Genomic DNA, 16,730 nt, shown 5'->3' with positions numbered 1-16,730 from the left:
TCCTCATTAGGATTGAAGTAAAAATCCTTTCCACTTCGGTATAAATTTTGGGTACGGTCCACGAGGAATTGCACCCAAAACTAGGGTTCGTGAAGGGACCATAGTGATTTTGTATCCAAAAGTTTAAGGCCCAAAATAAATTACATCCAAGTATTTGAAATTTTCTGTTTAAATAGTTTGATTCTACGGCCCACATATTATTTAAAGCCCATTTACGGCCCATTAGGCCCATTATCTTTGTGAAGGCTAATGTTTCATCTCGGTCAATGTTCCCAAGGTCGAAATCACAATAATTTTTTGTTTTGTTGCAATACAATGCTAATGAAGAAGCTCTTTAAAAAAATATTTGATCGGATTATATTTATTTTATGTTATGAGAGTGGGACACCAAACTGCCGACCCATTTTCTGTTTAATAATAAATATAATTAAATATTAGAATACCAACGTGATTATTTAAATAAATTAACACACTATAATTCTCTCTGGGTGGATCCCTAGAGCGCTTGAGCACTAACCCGACTAAAAAAATGACGTCATGGATATTGTAAGGATTAGCTCTTTGTGACGTAAGTAATTAGTACCATCACCAATCAGAAAATAATAGGGTTCTTTCCGGTTATTTTATTATTTATTTTTTAAAATACATTTATATAGTTTTGCATATTCATTCGAATTTTTTTTCTATGTCATCAACTTTGGATCCTTCATTTCTTCTGAAAAATAGTTATTCTGATTTAATATCTGATTTTAAACCAAATTTGATTCGGATTAAAAAATAAAGATTTTGAATTTTTTGTGTTTTAATTTATTTTTTATACTTGATTGAGATATAATTTTGATTTTAAAATTATATTTTAATGACCTTTTATTGATAAAAAAAAAATTAGATTACAAATAGAAAATAGGCCCGAGGATAAACACAACTTTTTTTTTCGAAAATCATGTGTGGGGAAACAATGCAGAGACAAATGTCTCTGACTAAAAATTAAATTGAATCATTTATTGCAATGGCAAAATCTTATTAATACTAACTGAAAATCTCATTAGTGGAATCTTTTTGATGCCTTGTTGAGAGAGAGAGAGAGAGAGAGAGAGAGAGAGAGAGAGACAAGTGGATGATGAGGTGGCGTTGTCTGACGAAGAACGCTGCGCATGGTCTGGCTCAGTGACACGTGTACGAAACCCAGAGACCCTCTTCTGTTCCTCATTATCTTGCAGCCATCGTCTTTTTTACCCTTTTTTAAACAAACAAATACAACAATACAAAACTGATATAATCACGTTATTTTCGTTCCCTCAATTATATATTTATTTATATATATGTTTTTACTCTTATAACATGTCATCCGACGTAATATTCCACTCCACGATCATTTTTCAGTTTATATAAATTAGGTTAATAGTATTGTAATGACGTATTTCGATATCATAAAGTTTGGTTTTAGTGCAAATAAATATTATAGACAAAAATAATACTATTGTACCCAATATTTAGCATATAAAATGATCATATCATACAGTTAGTTCGTATAAACATAGTATAAGCCTATAAAATGGCTATTATACATTGGAGAAATACAAATACGTTTTAACCAAATGCGATTCAAGTGATATGTAAGGGAAAATTAATGTGGAAGGTATATATAAAATTTTATATGGTTGAAAAATAATAGAGAAGAGAGAAGGAGAACGAAATGTGGGTCCACGAGGGGCATGGATTTTGGTTACAATGGTCATAAGAGTATGTATGCCCTTTGGATTGGAACTCTCAAATAAGACCTCCTCCTTTCTCTCTCTCTCTCTTTCTCACTCTATATATATAGGTGGTTGAGTATAGCTTTCATAGTACTGAGCATATACATATATATATAGAGAGAGAGAGAGAGGGAGAGGGAGAATGGGGAGGCAACCATGCTGTGACAAAGTGGGGTTGAAGAAAGGGCCATGGACTGTTGAAGAAGACAAGAAGCTCATCAACTTCATCCTCACTAACGGCCATTGTTGCTGGAGAGCTGTTCCTAAGCTTGCCGGTCTCTCTCTCTCTCTCTCTCTACACACAGTGTTCATTGTTTGGAAAATCTTTATGTTTTATTTGAAGAATCTTTATGTTTTATTTGGGAAATCTATGTCTAATATAAACAAAATTTGAGCGATGATGATATTAAGATAATCTGGAATCTACGGTAAAAACATATTCGATTTTTTTTGAACTTTTTATATATTTTTTTTTCTCCTCCAAAATTCGGATTCATTGGTCTCTCTCTCTCTAAAACTCCTCATATTTTTTTAACATATTTTTCCATATATTCTACGACCTTATTTTAACAACTATTTTTGTTTTTCAGAAAAGAAAAAGAGTTGCAGGGAAAATTCCGGTTATATTTCTTGGAATTCATGATCTCTCAGACACATATATACTATAATACTGTGCTTAACTATCAAACAAATATTTTAGTTCTACCTAATACGTATATATTATATATACACCCACACACACATATATACATATATATATTGGAATTTTAATAAGAATTAAGACTGCCATTGTTATAATTGTCAAGGGGAAATTTCTTCTCCCTTTATGCGGCTCGTGATTTGATTAATAAACTAATTTATCTTAATCTGCAGTAAAAATTGATGAGATTATAATAAACAAATGCAGGATTGTTAAGGTGCGGGAAAAGCTGCAGATTAAGATGGACGAATTATCTCAGACCGGATTTGAAGAGAGGACTTTTATCTGAGTACGAAGAACAAGTGGTCATCGACCTTCATGTCCAACTTGGCAACAGGTTCTTTTTCTATCCTTTCTCCTTTTATATGTACTTATATGTATATATATATATTTAAATGTTTATTCAACTTTATAACCATTTGTAAACAGTCCTTGGACTGACTATGAAAGATTTTACCAACTTCCAATAGGATTTGATTTTGTTTTTTTGTTTTAGGTACGAGGAATATATCATTGGACTACAATAGTTACCTACAACAACTTTGACATGTTAACTAACTGATGTATAATTAAATTGACTAGTCTCTCGTATTACTAGTATTATTCTTTTTTGTCACTATTCAATGATTTGGACCCTTATGGTTCAATTTACAAGTTTCTATATGATATATATATATATATATATATATATATTCGTTATCAAACCCCCCACTTGGACTAATTACGCACATTCAAAGTCTTCACACTCCAAGGTTATTTTATACGTATATTTACTGATCCGTTAACTGTTAATTAACTGTTTCTCAGATGGTCAAAGATTGCATCTCAATTACCAGGAAGAACGGATAATGAGATAAAGAACCATTGGAATACGCACATAAAGAAAAAGCTGAGGAAAATGGGGATTGATCCCGTGACCCACAAGCCTCTGTCTGAGGAAGAGGCTTCTCAGCCTCCCAAACACCAAAACCGCAAGAACACAGAAATGGAGAAACCCAAGAGCATCAAGAACGCGAAAGCGTGAGATTATTGATCAACCACCCGGATAAAGAAAGAGATTTGGATCAAATGGGCATCGGCCAGAATGCAGGAATCTGCGTTGACGAGGTTCCATTGATGAACCCGGATGAAATCTTGGCCATGCCTCCTGGCTGTATTAACAGTAACAGCTGCGGATTATCTTCTTCTTCGTCGTCTTCATCGTCCTGCGCTTCATCTGGCGACGGTACTTCGAAGTTTCCGGAAGAGATGGAGTTTCTGGATGATTTCAAGTGGCTTCTGTCTGACGGTGACATCGACAAGAACAAGAACGCTGTCGATACGATGAACTTCTTGTGGGACAATGACTTAGGCGACAGCTTGGATTTTCTTCTGAATGATGATTTTGTTGGGAGTGAGTGTCCAAAAACGGTTTTGGACACGTGGGCTCCTCTCGGTTCTCATCTTCTTTAATTTTATTTTTATTTATTTTTTTCTGTTCTTGAAGTGGGGTTTTAACTTGTAATTTGGTGTTGGTAATTAGAGGTGTAAATACAAGGAATAAAGTGTGCAATTGTGAACGTCGTTTTCCATTTTTTAAGACGACTTTGAATATGCACATTATATAATTTAAATTGGCTAATCGGATATATTTTGACTATTTTATAAGTATTTTTTAATCGAATTCATTACGATTATATATGTAAGCTTAAGACAATCATATCCACTCCGTCTTAATAATTATCGAAAAACTCATAGTGGATGATTAAAAAACGTTTGATTTGGACTCAAACTTAAAAAAAAAATACATTCAATCGAATTTTCCCGATCGGTTGAAAAATACGGTGAATTTTTTAATTATAAAAAATTATTATTACACACTCATCATTTAATTAATCTACGAATTAGAAATATATATACATATTTGTGTGTGAAAAATTATATTATTCATATATATATATATATATATATATATATTGTTAAATGCATATATTTTTATGAATATGTAATTAACTCATTTATGAAAAAACATAGTAGAAATTGAAGCAGAAAATCAACGCGTTTAGGTGGGACCAATAATTTATAGACCGATTTCATAAGTTGGAAATAACATAGTTTGTGGACATTTTTTCTTTCTCATTCTATCTTCTCTTTGCTTAAATCTCAACAATTGACTTGATTTAAAATGGAATATTGAGGACTCGATTCGAGTTTGATATTTTGTAAGTTTTTATATTTTATAATGATAAAATATCCAACTTTTATGCTAAATTTTAGTTTAAATTAGATTTTATCAGAATTCGATAATATTTTAAAATATTTATTTTATATCAATTTTTATTGGATTTAAATTATAAAAACAAAAATACCTAGTAAATTTTAAATAAAAATTATTTTGATCTTAGAAAAAGTAATCCTCTTTGAAAATATTACATATCACGGATCAAACCAAGATCCTTAATCAATTAATATTTTTAAGTTCTATTAATAACATTGAAAATGTCAAACAAAAAAATATATATATTTTTTTTATAATAGTGGAAACCTACTACACGGTCCTTCGGACCGGGCCCCGGCCCTCAAGCCGGACAGTCAGTATACCGACAGTAAACTCTCAATCCTGCGTAATAACCAGCAAACCATGCATAGAAGATAAACGAGCCGAATCTGATCGGTTCAAGGGGGAGTTCAACATCGGTGGGTTTCGGAAAAAAAAAATAAACAAGAAATATATAACTTAACAGGACAAATATTTCGGTAATTAACTACCTTATTGTGACTATTTATTATATGATATGTAAGTATGTAAAGATTATAACAATTTACGTGGGAGTTATTGTGTCAATTTTACATTATATATTTGTGTATATAATCTTTGACACGTGTTCGAAACCCAGAGACCCTCTTCTGTTCCTCATTATCTTGCAGCCATCGTCTTTTTTACCCTTTTTTAAACAAACAAATACAACAATACAAAACTGATATAATCACGTTATTTTCGTTCCCTCAATTATATATTTATTTATATATATGTTTTTACTCTTATAACATGTCATCCGACGTAATATTCCACTCCACGATCATTTTTCAGTTTATATAAATTAGGTTAATAGTATTGTAATGACGTATTTCGATATCATAAAGTTTGGTTTTAGTGCAAATAAATATTATAGACAAAAATAATACTATTGTACCCAATATTTAGCATATAAAATGATCATATCATACAGTTAGTTCGTATAAACATAGTATAAGCCTATAAAATGGCTATTATACATTGGAGAAATACAAATACGTTTTAACCAAATGCGATTCAAGTGATATGTAAGGGAAAATTAATGTGGAAGGTATATATAAAATTTTATATGGTTGAAAAATAATAGAGAAGATAGAAGGAGAACGAAATGTGGGTCCACGAGGGGCATGGATTTTGGTTACAATGGTCATAAGAGTATGTATGCCCTTTGGATTGGTACTCTCAAATAAGACCTCCTCCTTTCTCTCTCTCTCTCTTTCTCACTCTATATATATAGGTGGTTGAGTATAGCTTTCATAGTACTGAGCATATACATATATATATAGAGAGAGAGAGAGAGGGAGAGGGAGAATGGGGAGGCAACCATGCTGTGACAAAGTGGGGTTGAAGAAAGGGCCATGGACTGTTGAAGAAGACAAGAAGCTCATCAACTTCATCCTCACTAACGGCCATTGTTGCTGGAGAGCTGTTCCTAAGCTTGCCGGTCTCTCTCTCTCTCTCTCTCTACACACAGTGTTCATTGTTTGGAAAATCTTTATGTTTTATTTGAAGAATCTTTATGTTTTATTTGGGAAATCTATGTCTAATATAAACAAAATTTGAGCGATGATGATATTAAGATAATCTGGAATCTACGGTAAAAACATATTCGATTTTTTTTGAACTTTTTATATATTTTTTTTTCTCCTCCAAAATTCGGATTCATTGGTCTCTCTCTCTCTAAAACTCCTCATATTTTTTTAACATATTTTTCCATATATTCTACGACCTTATTTTAACAACTATTTTTGTTTTTCAGAAAAGAAAAAGAGTTGCAGGGAAAATTCCGGTTATATTTCTTGGAATTCATGATCTCTCAGACACATATATACTATAATACTGTGCTTAACTATCAAACAAATATTTTAGTTCTACCTAATACGTATATATTATATATACACCCACACACACATATATACATATATATATTGGAATTTTAATAAGAATTAAGACTGCCATTGTTATAATTGTCAAGGGGAAATTTCTTCTCCCTTTATGCGGCTCGTGATTTGATTAATAAACTAATTTATCTTAATCTGCAGTAAAAATTGATGAGATTATAATAAACAAATGCAGGATTGTTAAGGTGCGGGAAAAGCTGCAGATTAAGATGGACGAATTATCTCAGACCGGATTTGAAGAGAGGACTTTTATCTGAGTACGAAGAACAAGTGGTCATCGACCTTCATGTCCAACTTGGCAACAGGTTCTTTTTCTATCCTTTCTCCTTTTATATGTACTTATATGTATATATATATATTTAAATGTTTATTCAACTTTATAACCATTTGTAAACAGTCCTTGGACTGACTATGAAAGATTTTACCAACTTCCAATAGGATTTGATTTTGTTTTTTTGTTTTAGGTACGAGGAATATATCATTGGACTACAATAGTTACCTACAACAACTTTGACATGTTAACTAACTGATGTATAATTAAATTGACTAGTCTCTCGTATTACTAGTATTATTCTTTTTTGTCACTATTCAATGATTTGGACCCTTATGGTTCAATTTACAAGTTTATATATGATATATATATATATATATAAAGAAGGGTGTGTCGTTATCAAACCCCCCACTTGGACTAATTACGCACATACAAAGTCTTCACACTCCAAGGTTATTTTATACGTATATTTACTGATCCGTTAACTGTTAATTAACTGTTTCTCAGATGGTCAAAGATTGCATCTCAATTACCAGGAAGAACGGATAATGAGATAAAGAACCATTGGAATACGCACATAAAGAAAAAGCTGAGGAAAATGGGGATTGACCCCGTGACCCACAAGCCTCTGTCTGAGGAAGAGGCTTCTCAACCTCCGAAACCCCAACCGGGCAAGAAAAAGCCTCTCAAGAAACCTCAAGAACACAGAAATGGAGAAACCCAAGAGCATCAAGAACGCGAAAGCGTGAGATTATTGATCAACCACCCGGATAAAGAAAGAGATTTGGATCAAATGGGCATCGGCCAGAATGCAGGAATCTGCGTCGACGAGGTTCCATTGATGAACCCGGATGAAATCTTGGCCATGCCTCCTGGCTGTATTAACAGTAACAGCTGCGGATTATCTTCTTCTTCGTCGTCTTCATCGTCCTGCGCTTCATCTGGCGACGGTACTTCGAAGTTTCCGGAAGAGATGGAGTTTCTGGATGATTTCAAGTGGCTTCTGTCTGACGGTGACATCGACAAGAACAAGAACGCTGTCGATACGATGAACTTCTTGTGGGACAATGACTTAGGCGACAGCTTGGATTTTCTTCTGAATGATGATTTTGTTGGGAGTGAGTGTCCAAAAACGGTTTTGGACACGTGGGCTCCTCTCGGTTCTCATCTTCTTTAATTTTATTTTTATTTATTTTTTTCTGTTCTTGAAGTGGGGTTTTAACTTGTAATTTGGTGTTGGTAATTAGAGGTGTAAATACAAGGAATAAAGTGTGCAATTGTGAACGTCGTTTTCCATTTTTTAAGACGACTTTGAATATGCACATTATATAATTTAAATTGGCTAATCGGATATATTTTGACTATTTTATAAGTATTTTTTAATCGAATTCATTACGATTATATATGTAAGCTTAAGACAATCATATCCACCCAACTTGGCAACAGGTTCTTTTTCTATCCTTTCTCCTTTTATATATATGTGTGTGTATATATATATTTAAATGTTTATTCAACTTTATAACCATTTGTAAACAGTCCTTGGACTGACTATGAAAGATTTTACCAACTTCCAATAGGATTTGATTTTGTTTTTTTGTTTTAGGTACGAGGAATATATCATTGGACTACAATAGTTACCTACAACAACTTTGACATGTTAACTAACTGATGTATAATTAAATTGACTAGTCTCTCGTATTACTAGTATTATTCTTTTTTGTCACTATTCAATGATTTGGACCCTTATGGTTCAATTTACAAGTTTATATATGATATATATATATATATATATATATATATTCGTTATCAAACCCCCCACTTGGACTAATTACGCACATTCAAAGTCTTCACACTCCAAGGTTATTTTATACGTATATTTACTGATCCGTTAACTGTTAATTAACTGTTTCTCAGATGGTCAAAGATTGCATCTCAATTACCAGGAAGAACGGATAATGAGATAAAGAACCATTGGAATACGCACATAAAGAAAAAGCTGAGGAAAATGGGGATTGATCCCGTGACCCACAAGCCTCTGTCTGAGGAAGAGGCTTCTCAGCCTCCGAAACCCCAACACAGCAAGAAAAAGACTCTCAAGAAACCTCAAGAACGCAAAAATGGAGAAACCCAAGAGCATCAAGAACGCGAAAGCGTGAGATTATTGATCAACCACCCGGATAAAGAAAGAGATTTGGATCAAATGGGCATCGGCCAGAATGCAGGAATCTGCGTTGACGAGGTTCCATTGATGAACCCGGATGAAATCTTGGCCATGCCTCCTGGCTGTATTAACAGTAACAGCTGCGGATTATCTTCTTCTTCGTCGTCTTCATCGTCCTGCGCTTCATCTGGCGACGGTACTTCGAAGTTTCCGGAAGAGATGGAGTTTCTGGATGATTTCAAGTGGCTTCTGTCTGACGGTGACATCGACAAGAACAAGAACGCTGTCGATACGATGAACTTCTTGTGGGACAATGACTTAGGCGACAGCTTGGATTTTCTTCTGAATGATGATTTTGTTGGGAGTGAGTGTCCAAAAACGGTTTTGGACACGTGGGCTCCTCTCGGTTCTCATCTTCTTTAATTTTATTTTTATTTATTTTTTTCTGTTCTTGAAGTGGGGTTTTAACTTGTAATTTGGTGTTGGTAATTAGAGGTGTAAATACAAGGAATAAAGTGTGCAATTGTGAACGTCGTTTTCCATTTTTTAAGACGACTTTGAATATGCACATTATATAATTTAAATTGGCTAATCGGATATATTTTGACTATTTTATAAGTATTTTTTAATCGAATTCATTACGATTATATATGTAAGCTTAAGACAATCATATCCACTCCGTCTTAATAATTATCGAAAAACTCATAGTGGATGATTAAAAAACGTTTGATTTGGACTCAAACTTAAAAAAAAAATACATTCAATCGAATTTTCCCGATCGGTTGAAAAATACGGTGAATTTTTTAATTATAAAAAATTATTATTACACACTCATCATTTAATTAATCTACGAATTAGAAATATATATACATATTTGTGTGTGAAAAATTATATTATTCATATATATATATATATATATATATATATTGTTAAATGCATATATTTTTATGAATATGTAATTAACTCATTTATGAAAAAACATAGTAGAAATTGAAGCAGAAAATCAACGCGTTTAGGTGGGACCAATAATTTATAGACCGATTTCATAAGTTGGAAATAACATAGTTTGTGGACATTTTTTCTTTCTCATTCTATCTTCTCTTTGCTTAAATCTCAACAATTGACTTGATTTAAAATGGAATATTGAGGACTCGATTCGAGTTTGATATTTTGTAAGTTTTTATATTTTATAATGATAAAATATCCAACTTTTATGCTAAATTTTAGTTTAAATTAGATTTTATCAGAATTCGATAATATTTTAAAATATTTATTTTATATCAATTTTTATTGGATTTAAATTATAAAAACAAAAATACCTAGTAAATTTTAAATAAAAATTATTTTGATCTTAGAAAAAGTAATCCTCTTTGAAAATATTACATATCACGGATCAAACCAAGATCCTTAATCAATTAATATTTTTAAGTTCTATTAATAACATTGAAAATGTCAAACAAAAAAATATATATATTTTTTTTATAATAGTGGAAACCTACTACACGGTCCTTCGGACCGGGCCCCGGCCCTCAAGCCGGACAGTCAGTATACCGACAGTAAACTCTCAATCCTGCGTAATAACCAGCAAACCATGCATAGAAGATAAACGAGCCGAATCTGATCGGTTCAAGGGGGAGTTCAACATCGGTGGGTTTCGGAAAAAAAAAATAAACAAGAAATATATAACTTAACAGGACAAATATTTCGGTAATTAACTACCTTATTGTGACTATTTATTATATGATATGTAAGTATGTAAAGATTATAACAATTTACGTGGGAGTTATTGTGTCAATTTTACATTATATATTTGTGTATATAATCTTTGACACGTGTTCGAAACCCAGAGACCCTCTTCTGTTCCTCATTATCTTGCAGCCATCGTCTTTTTTTACCCTTTTTTAAACAAACAAATACAACAATACAAAACTGATATAATCACGTTATTTTCGTTCCCTCAATTATATATTTATTTATATATATGTTTTTACTCTTATAACATGTCATCCGACGTAATATTCCACTCCACGATCATTTTTCAGTTTATATAAATTAGGTTAATAGTATTGTAATGACGTATTTCGATATCATAAAGTTTGGTTTTAGTGCAAATAAATATTATAGACAAAAATAATACTATTGTACCCAATATTTAGCATATAAAATGATCATATCATACAGTTAGTTCGTATAAACATAGTATAAGCCTATAAAATGGCTATTATACATTGGAGAAATACAAATACGTTTTAACCAAATGCGATTCAAGTGATATGTAAGGGAAAATTAATGTGGAAGGTATATATAAAATTTTATATGGTTGAAAAATAATAGAGAAGATAGAAGGAGAACGAAATGTGGGTCCACGAGGGGCATGGATTTTGGTTACAATGGTCATAAGAGTATGTATGCCCTTTGGATTGGTACTCTCAAATAAGACCTCCTCCTTTCTCTCTCTCTCTCTTTCTCACTCTATATATATAGGTGGTTGAGTATAGCTTTCATAGTACTGAGCATATACATATATATATAGAGAGAGAGAGAGAGGGAGAGGGAGAATGGGGAGGCAACCATGCTGTGACAAAGTGGGGTTGAAGAAAGGGCCATGGACTGTTGAAGAAGACAAGAAGCTCATCAACTTCATCCTCACTAACGGCCATTGTTGCTGGAGAGCTGTTCCTAAGCTTGCCGGTCTCTCTCTCTCTCTCTCTCTACACACAGTGTTCATTGTTTGGAAAATCTTTATGTTTTATTTGAAGAATCTTTATGTTTTATTTGGGAAATCTATGTCTAATATAAACAAAATTTGAGCGATGATGATATTAAGATAATCTGGAATCTACGGTAAAAACATATTCGATTTTTTTTGAACTTTTTATATATTTTTTTTTCTCCTCCAAAATTCGGATTCATTGGTCTCTCTCTCTCTAAAACTCCTCATATTTTTTTAACATATTTTTCCATATATTCTACGACCTTATTTTAACAACTATTTTTGTTTTTCAGAAAAGAAAAAGAGTTGCAGGGAAAATTCCGGTTATATTTCTTGGAATTCATGATCTCTCAGACACATATATACTATAATACTGTGCTTAACTATCAAACAAATATTTTAGTTCTACCTAATACGTATATATTATATATACACCCACACACACATATATACATATATATATTGGAATTTTAATAAGAATTAAGACTCCCATTGTTATAATTGTCAAGGGGAAATTTCTTCTCCCTTTATGCGGCTCGTGATTTGATTAATAAACTAATTTATCTTAATCTGCAGTAAAAATTGATGAGATTATAATAAACAAATGCAGGATTGTTAAGGTGCGGGAAAAGCTGCAGATTAAGATGGACGAATTATCTCAGACCGGATTTGAAGAGAGGACTTTTATCTGAGTACGAAGAACAAGTGGTCATCGACCTTCATGTCCAACTTGGCAACAGGTTCTTTTTCTATCCTTTCTCCTTTTATATGTACTTATATGTATATATATATATTTAAATGTTTATTCAACTTTATAACCATTTGTAAACAGTCCTTGGACTGACTATGAAAGATTTTACCAACTTCCAATAGGATTTGATTTTGTTTTTTTGTTTTAGGTACGAGGAATATATCATTGGACTACAATAGTTACCTACAACAACTTTGACATGTTAACTAACTGATGTATAATTAAATTGACTAGTCTCTCGTATTACTAGTATTATTCTTTTTTGTCACTATTCAATGATTTGGACCCTTATGGTTCAATTTACAAGTTTATATATGATATATATATATATATATAAAGAAGGGTGTGTCGTTATCAAACCCCCCACTTGGACTAATTACGCACATACAAAGTCTTCACACTCCAAGGTTATTTTATACGTATATTTACTGATCCGTTAACTGTTAATTAACTGTTTCTCAGATGGTCAAAGATTGCATCTCAATTACCAGGAAGAACGGATAATGAGATAAAGAACCATTGGAATACGCACATAAAGAAAAAGCTGAGGAAAATGGGGATTGATCCCGTGACCCACAAGCCTCTGTCTGAGGAAGAGGCTTCTCAACCTCCGAAACCCCAACCGGGCAAGAAAAAGCCTCTCAAGAAACCTCAAGAACACAGAAATGGAGAAACCCAAGAGCATCAAGAACGCGAAAGCGTGAGATTATTGATCAACCACCCGGATAAAGAAAGAGATTTGGATCAAATGGGCATCGGCCAGAATGCAGGAATCTGCGTTGACGAGGTTCCATTGATGAACCCGGATGAAATCTTGGCCATGCCTCCTGGCTGTATTAACAGTAACAGCTGCGGATTATCTTCTTCTTCGTCGTCTTCATCGTCCTGCGCTTCATCTGGCGACGGTACTTCGAAGTTTCCGGAAGAGATGGAGTTTCTGGATGATTTCAAGTGGCTTCTGTCTGACGGTGACATCGACAAGAACAAGAACGCTGTCGATACGATGAACTTCTTGTGGGACAATGACTTAGGCGACAGCTTGGATTTTCTTCTGAATGATGATTTTGTTGGGAGTGAGTGTCCAAAAACGGTTTTGGACACGTGGGCTCCTCTCGGTTCTCATCTTCTTTAATTTTATTTTTATTTATTTTTTTCTGTTCTTGAAGTGGGGTTTTAACTTGTAATTTGGTGTTGGTAATTAGAGGTGTAAATACAAGGAATAAAGTGTGCAATTGTGAACGTCGTTTTCCATTTTTTAAGACGACTTTGAATATGCACATTATATAATTTAAATTGGCTAATCGGATATATTTTGACTATTTTATAAGTATTTTTTAATCGAATTCATTACGATTATATATGTAAGCTTAAGACAATCATATCCACTCCGTCTTAATAATTATCGAAAAACTCATAGTGGATGATTAAAAAACGTTTGATTTGGACTCAAACTTAAAAAAAAAATACATTCAATCGAATTTTCCCGATCGGTTGAAAAATACGGTGAATTTTTTAATTATAAAAAATTATTATTACACACTCATCATTTAATTAATCTACGAATTAGAAATATATATACATATTTGTGTGTGAAAAATTATATTATTCATATATATATATATATATATATATATATTGTTAAATGCATATATTTTTATGAATATGTAATTAACTCATTTATGAAAAAACATAGTAGAAATTGAAGCAGAAAATCAACGCGTTTAGGTGGGACCAATAATTTATAGACCGATTTCATAAGTTGGAAATAACATAGTTTGTGGACATTTTTTCTTTCTCATTCTATCTTCTCTTTGCTTAAATCTCAACAATTGACTTGATTTAAAATGGAATATTGAGGACTCGATTCGAGTTTGATATTTTGTAAGTTTTTATATTTTATAATGATAAAATATCCAACTTTTATGCTAAATTTTAGTTTAAATTAGATTTTATCAGAATTCGATAATATTTTAAAATATTTATTTTATATCAATTTTTATTGGATTTAAATTATAAAAACAAAAATACCTAGTAAATTTTAAATAAAAATTATTTTGATCTTAGAAAAAGTAATCCTCTTTGAAAATATTACATATCACGGATCAAACCAAGATCCTTAATCAATTAATATTTTTAAGTTCTATTAATAACATTGAAAATGTCAAACAAAAAAATATATATATTTTTTTTATAATAGTGGAAACCTACTACACGGTCCTTCGGACCGGGCCCCGGCCCTCAAGCCGGACAGTCAGTATACCGACAGTAAACTCTCAATCCTGCGTAATAACCAGCAAACCATGCATAGAAGATAAACGAGCCGAATCTGATCGGTTCAAGGGGGAGTTCAACATCGGTGGGTTTCGGAAAAAAAAAATAAACAAGAAATATATAACTTAACAGGACAAATATTTCGGTAATTAACTACCTTATTGTGACTATTTATTATATGATATGTAAGTATGTAAAGATTATAACAATTTACGTGGGAGTTATTGTGTCAATTTTACATTATATATTTGTGTATATAATCTTTGACCTTTTTTATGTTTGGTATATCTGATATTCGAATTTATTATTATACCAGACTCGTGGCAATTTCATAATATTTTTAGAATATTCAATTATTATTTTCGCATTTGAGAAAGTATATTCGTTATATATATGTATATTCTTTTGTTTTCTATCTGATATTATGCTAGTTAACAAAAAAAGATATCATGCTATATTAAAATTAGTGTAAAGGCTTAGAATCCAATTAAAATTAAGTTAAATATTTGTATTGCGCAGTCATCCGTGAAAGGATTATAAAGATGATTATTTTGTCGAGAGGAATTATGTTAATCAAACTAGAGATATCATTTTTTTTTTCTTTTCATATTTGCGTAATTAAGTAGAGTAGTGAAAATAATAATATAGATTTTTGAAATTTATAGATATAAATGACGCAACGATGGCGTCATCGTGACGATATCTGAGGGCCCAAGACTTCCACCAAAACACATCACTATCTTCATGGAAACGATCACTGAATCTTTTGCGTAATAATTAAATCCCACCAACCAAATGTTTTCAATCTTTCATATTCAAAGTTGGTGGTGGTCCTCTTGATATATCCTTCTTAATATTTATTTTTCCTATTATGTATATATATATTTAAAATTAATTAATCAAGTATGCATGATTTTTTTTATTGATAACTGAGAGGTTCACCTGGACCTTCGGTCCAACCTATATCTTTTTAGGTCTGGGAATAGCATTTAGAGTGACAAACGACAGGACCCAGAGAGCAACACCCTCTCAACAGTAAATACCCTATCCCTCTCCAGTAGCTGAAATCGAACGGTCGACCAGACACCCAGAGAACAATACCCTAGACAAGAGAGGATCACTCGCCCACTAGTTACAGGATAAGCATGCATGGTTGAACAAGCAACCATTATATATGGATTTGATCACGTAAACTTGCAATGATAAGAGGGTTTATAATATAGAGAATGAGGTATTCCTCTCCTATAAATATTTATACAATTATGATAAGTTTTACTATGAATATTAATTTAAACAAATTTATACTTCTCCTTTCAGAAGAATATATATGCATTATTCATGACGGAGTTTACGTAATTTCCCTCGTAATAAATTCAATATTATATGCTAATAATATGAAACTCCCATACGAGTGTGTATATATATATAAAATCAACATGAGCTTGTAATTAAACTATAATTTGACAGAAAATGGTGTATAATGCCACACTGAATTGCGGTTGGTCCACCGATTGGAACAGATTCACTCGCTAATTACAAAAGTTTTAGATAATATAATTTCTCATTTCTCTAATATGGCTCGTAAAAACAATTCGTAAATGCATGCAGAGAGATACCACGTCGCCATTTAACCATGATTACGTAACCATCTTTGTTTGTGAAGTGCGGTTTTAGACTATTGATTAGGTAGAGAGATTAAATGTAAGCAACAAACATGATTGTGAAAGAGTAAAGAACGAATTAATAAATTGAAACTTTAGAAAAGTGTTATAATTAATTATCATTTCAACATTAGCTTTACAAAAGCTTATTACCAATTAATTAGTTGCAGTTTGCACAGGAAGGGTAGCAAAAAAAAAAAATCGTATGTAATGGTGCTTATGTCACACACACAATATATATATATATATATATATATATATATATATAT

The 16,730-nt window shown here is 32.0% G+C and overlaps 5 protein-coding genes across 5 annotated transcripts; all 5 read left to right on the top strand.

The window, feature by feature from the left end:
• Positions 1-1,805: 1,805 nt before the first annotated feature.
• LOC104803126 (protein ODORANT1-like) lies at positions 1,806-3,433 on the top strand (the record flags this gene model as incomplete). Its single annotated transcript, XM_010527002.2, has 3 exons — positions 1,806-2,032; positions 2,665-2,794; positions 3,265-3,433. Coding segments are annotated over exons 1-3 (432 nt in total), but the record flags the coding sequence as incomplete, so codon positions are not given.
• Positions 3,434-3,435: 2 nt separating this feature from the next.
• LOC109116193 lies at positions 3,436-4,031 on the top strand. The gene has a single exon (XM_019201161.1). It carries the CDS (start codon positions 3,526-3,528, stop codon positions 3,907-3,909), a length of 384 nt encoding a protein of 127 aa, XP_019056706.1. The 5' UTR covers positions 3,436-3,525; the 3' UTR covers positions 3,910-4,031.
• Positions 4,032-5,953: 1,922 nt separating this feature from the next.
• Positions 5,954-8,203, top strand: LOC104802938 (myb-related protein 330-like). The gene is made up of 3 exons (XM_010526772.2): positions 5,954-6,176; positions 6,809-6,938; positions 7,412-8,203. Exons 1-3 carry the CDS (start codon positions 6,044-6,046, stop codon positions 8,079-8,081), a joined length of 933 nt encoding a protein of 310 aa, XP_010525074.1. The 5' UTR covers positions 5,954-6,043; the 3' UTR covers positions 8,082-8,203.
• A 137-nt stretch (positions 8,204-8,340) lies between these two features.
• LOC104802937 lies at positions 8,341-9,610 on the top strand. Its single transcript, XM_010526771.1, has 2 exons — positions 8,341-8,350; positions 8,819-9,610. The coding sequence occupies exon 2, from the start codon at positions 8,910-8,912 to the stop codon at positions 9,486-9,488; it is 579 nt and encodes a 192-aa protein (XP_010525073.1). The 5' UTR covers positions 8,341-8,350; positions 8,819-8,909; the 3' UTR covers positions 9,489-9,610.
• Positions 9,611-11,533: 1,923 nt separating this feature from the next.
• On the top strand, positions 11,534-13,783 carry LOC104802936 (myb-related protein 330-like). The gene is made up of 3 exons (XM_010526770.2): positions 11,534-11,756; positions 12,389-12,518; positions 12,992-13,783. Exons 1-3 carry the CDS (start codon positions 11,624-11,626, stop codon positions 13,659-13,661), a joined length of 933 nt encoding a protein of 310 aa, XP_010525072.1. The 5' UTR covers positions 11,534-11,623; the 3' UTR covers positions 13,662-13,783.
• Positions 13,784-16,730: the final 2,947 nt, after the last annotated feature.

Source organism: Tarenaya hassleriana, unplaced genomic scaffold (genome assembly GCF_000463585.1).
Source record: "Tarenaya hassleriana unplaced genomic scaffold, ASM46358v1 Cleome8, whole genome shotgun sequence".
Classification (NCBI taxonomy): domain Eukaryota; kingdom Viridiplantae; phylum Streptophyta; class Magnoliopsida; order Brassicales; family Cleomaceae; genus Tarenaya; species Tarenaya hassleriana.
Note: the sequence above shows the minus strand (reverse complement) of the source record. Positions and strands in the feature narration are given on the sequence as shown.

What these genes read in the sequence shown, in the direction of transcription:
- LOC109116193 (XM_019201161.1), top strand. Translation starts at nt 3,526, where the DNA reads ATGGGCATCGGCCAGAATGCAGGAATCTGCGTTGACGAGGTTCCATTG.
- LOC104802938 (XM_010526772.2), top strand. Translation starts at nt 6,044, where the DNA reads ATGGGGAGGCAACCATGCTGTGACAAAGTGGGGTTGAAGAAAGGGCCA. An exon ending in AGCTGTTCCTAAGCTTGCCG is followed by an intron (nt 6,177 to 6,808) that starts GTCTCTCTCTCT and finishes AAACAAATGCAG; the next exon opens with GATTGTTAAGGTGCGGGAAA. An exon ending in CATGTCCAACTTGGCAACAG is followed by an intron (nt 6,939 to 7,411) that starts GTTCTTTTTCTA and finishes ACTGTTTCTCAG; the next exon opens with ATGGTCAAAGATTGCATCTC.
- LOC104802937 (XM_010526771.1), top strand. Translation starts at nt 8,910, where the DNA reads ATGGGGATTGATCCCGTGACCCACAAGCCTCTGTCTGAGGAAGAGGCT.
- LOC104802936 (XM_010526770.2), top strand. Translation starts at nt 11,624, where the DNA reads ATGGGGAGGCAACCATGCTGTGACAAAGTGGGGTTGAAGAAAGGGCCA. An exon ending in AGCTGTTCCTAAGCTTGCCG is followed by an intron (nt 11,757 to 12,388) that starts GTCTCTCTCTCT and finishes AAACAAATGCAG; the next exon opens with GATTGTTAAGGTGCGGGAAA. An exon ending in CATGTCCAACTTGGCAACAG is followed by an intron (nt 12,519 to 12,991) that starts GTTCTTTTTCTA and finishes ACTGTTTCTCAG; the next exon opens with ATGGTCAAAGATTGCATCTC.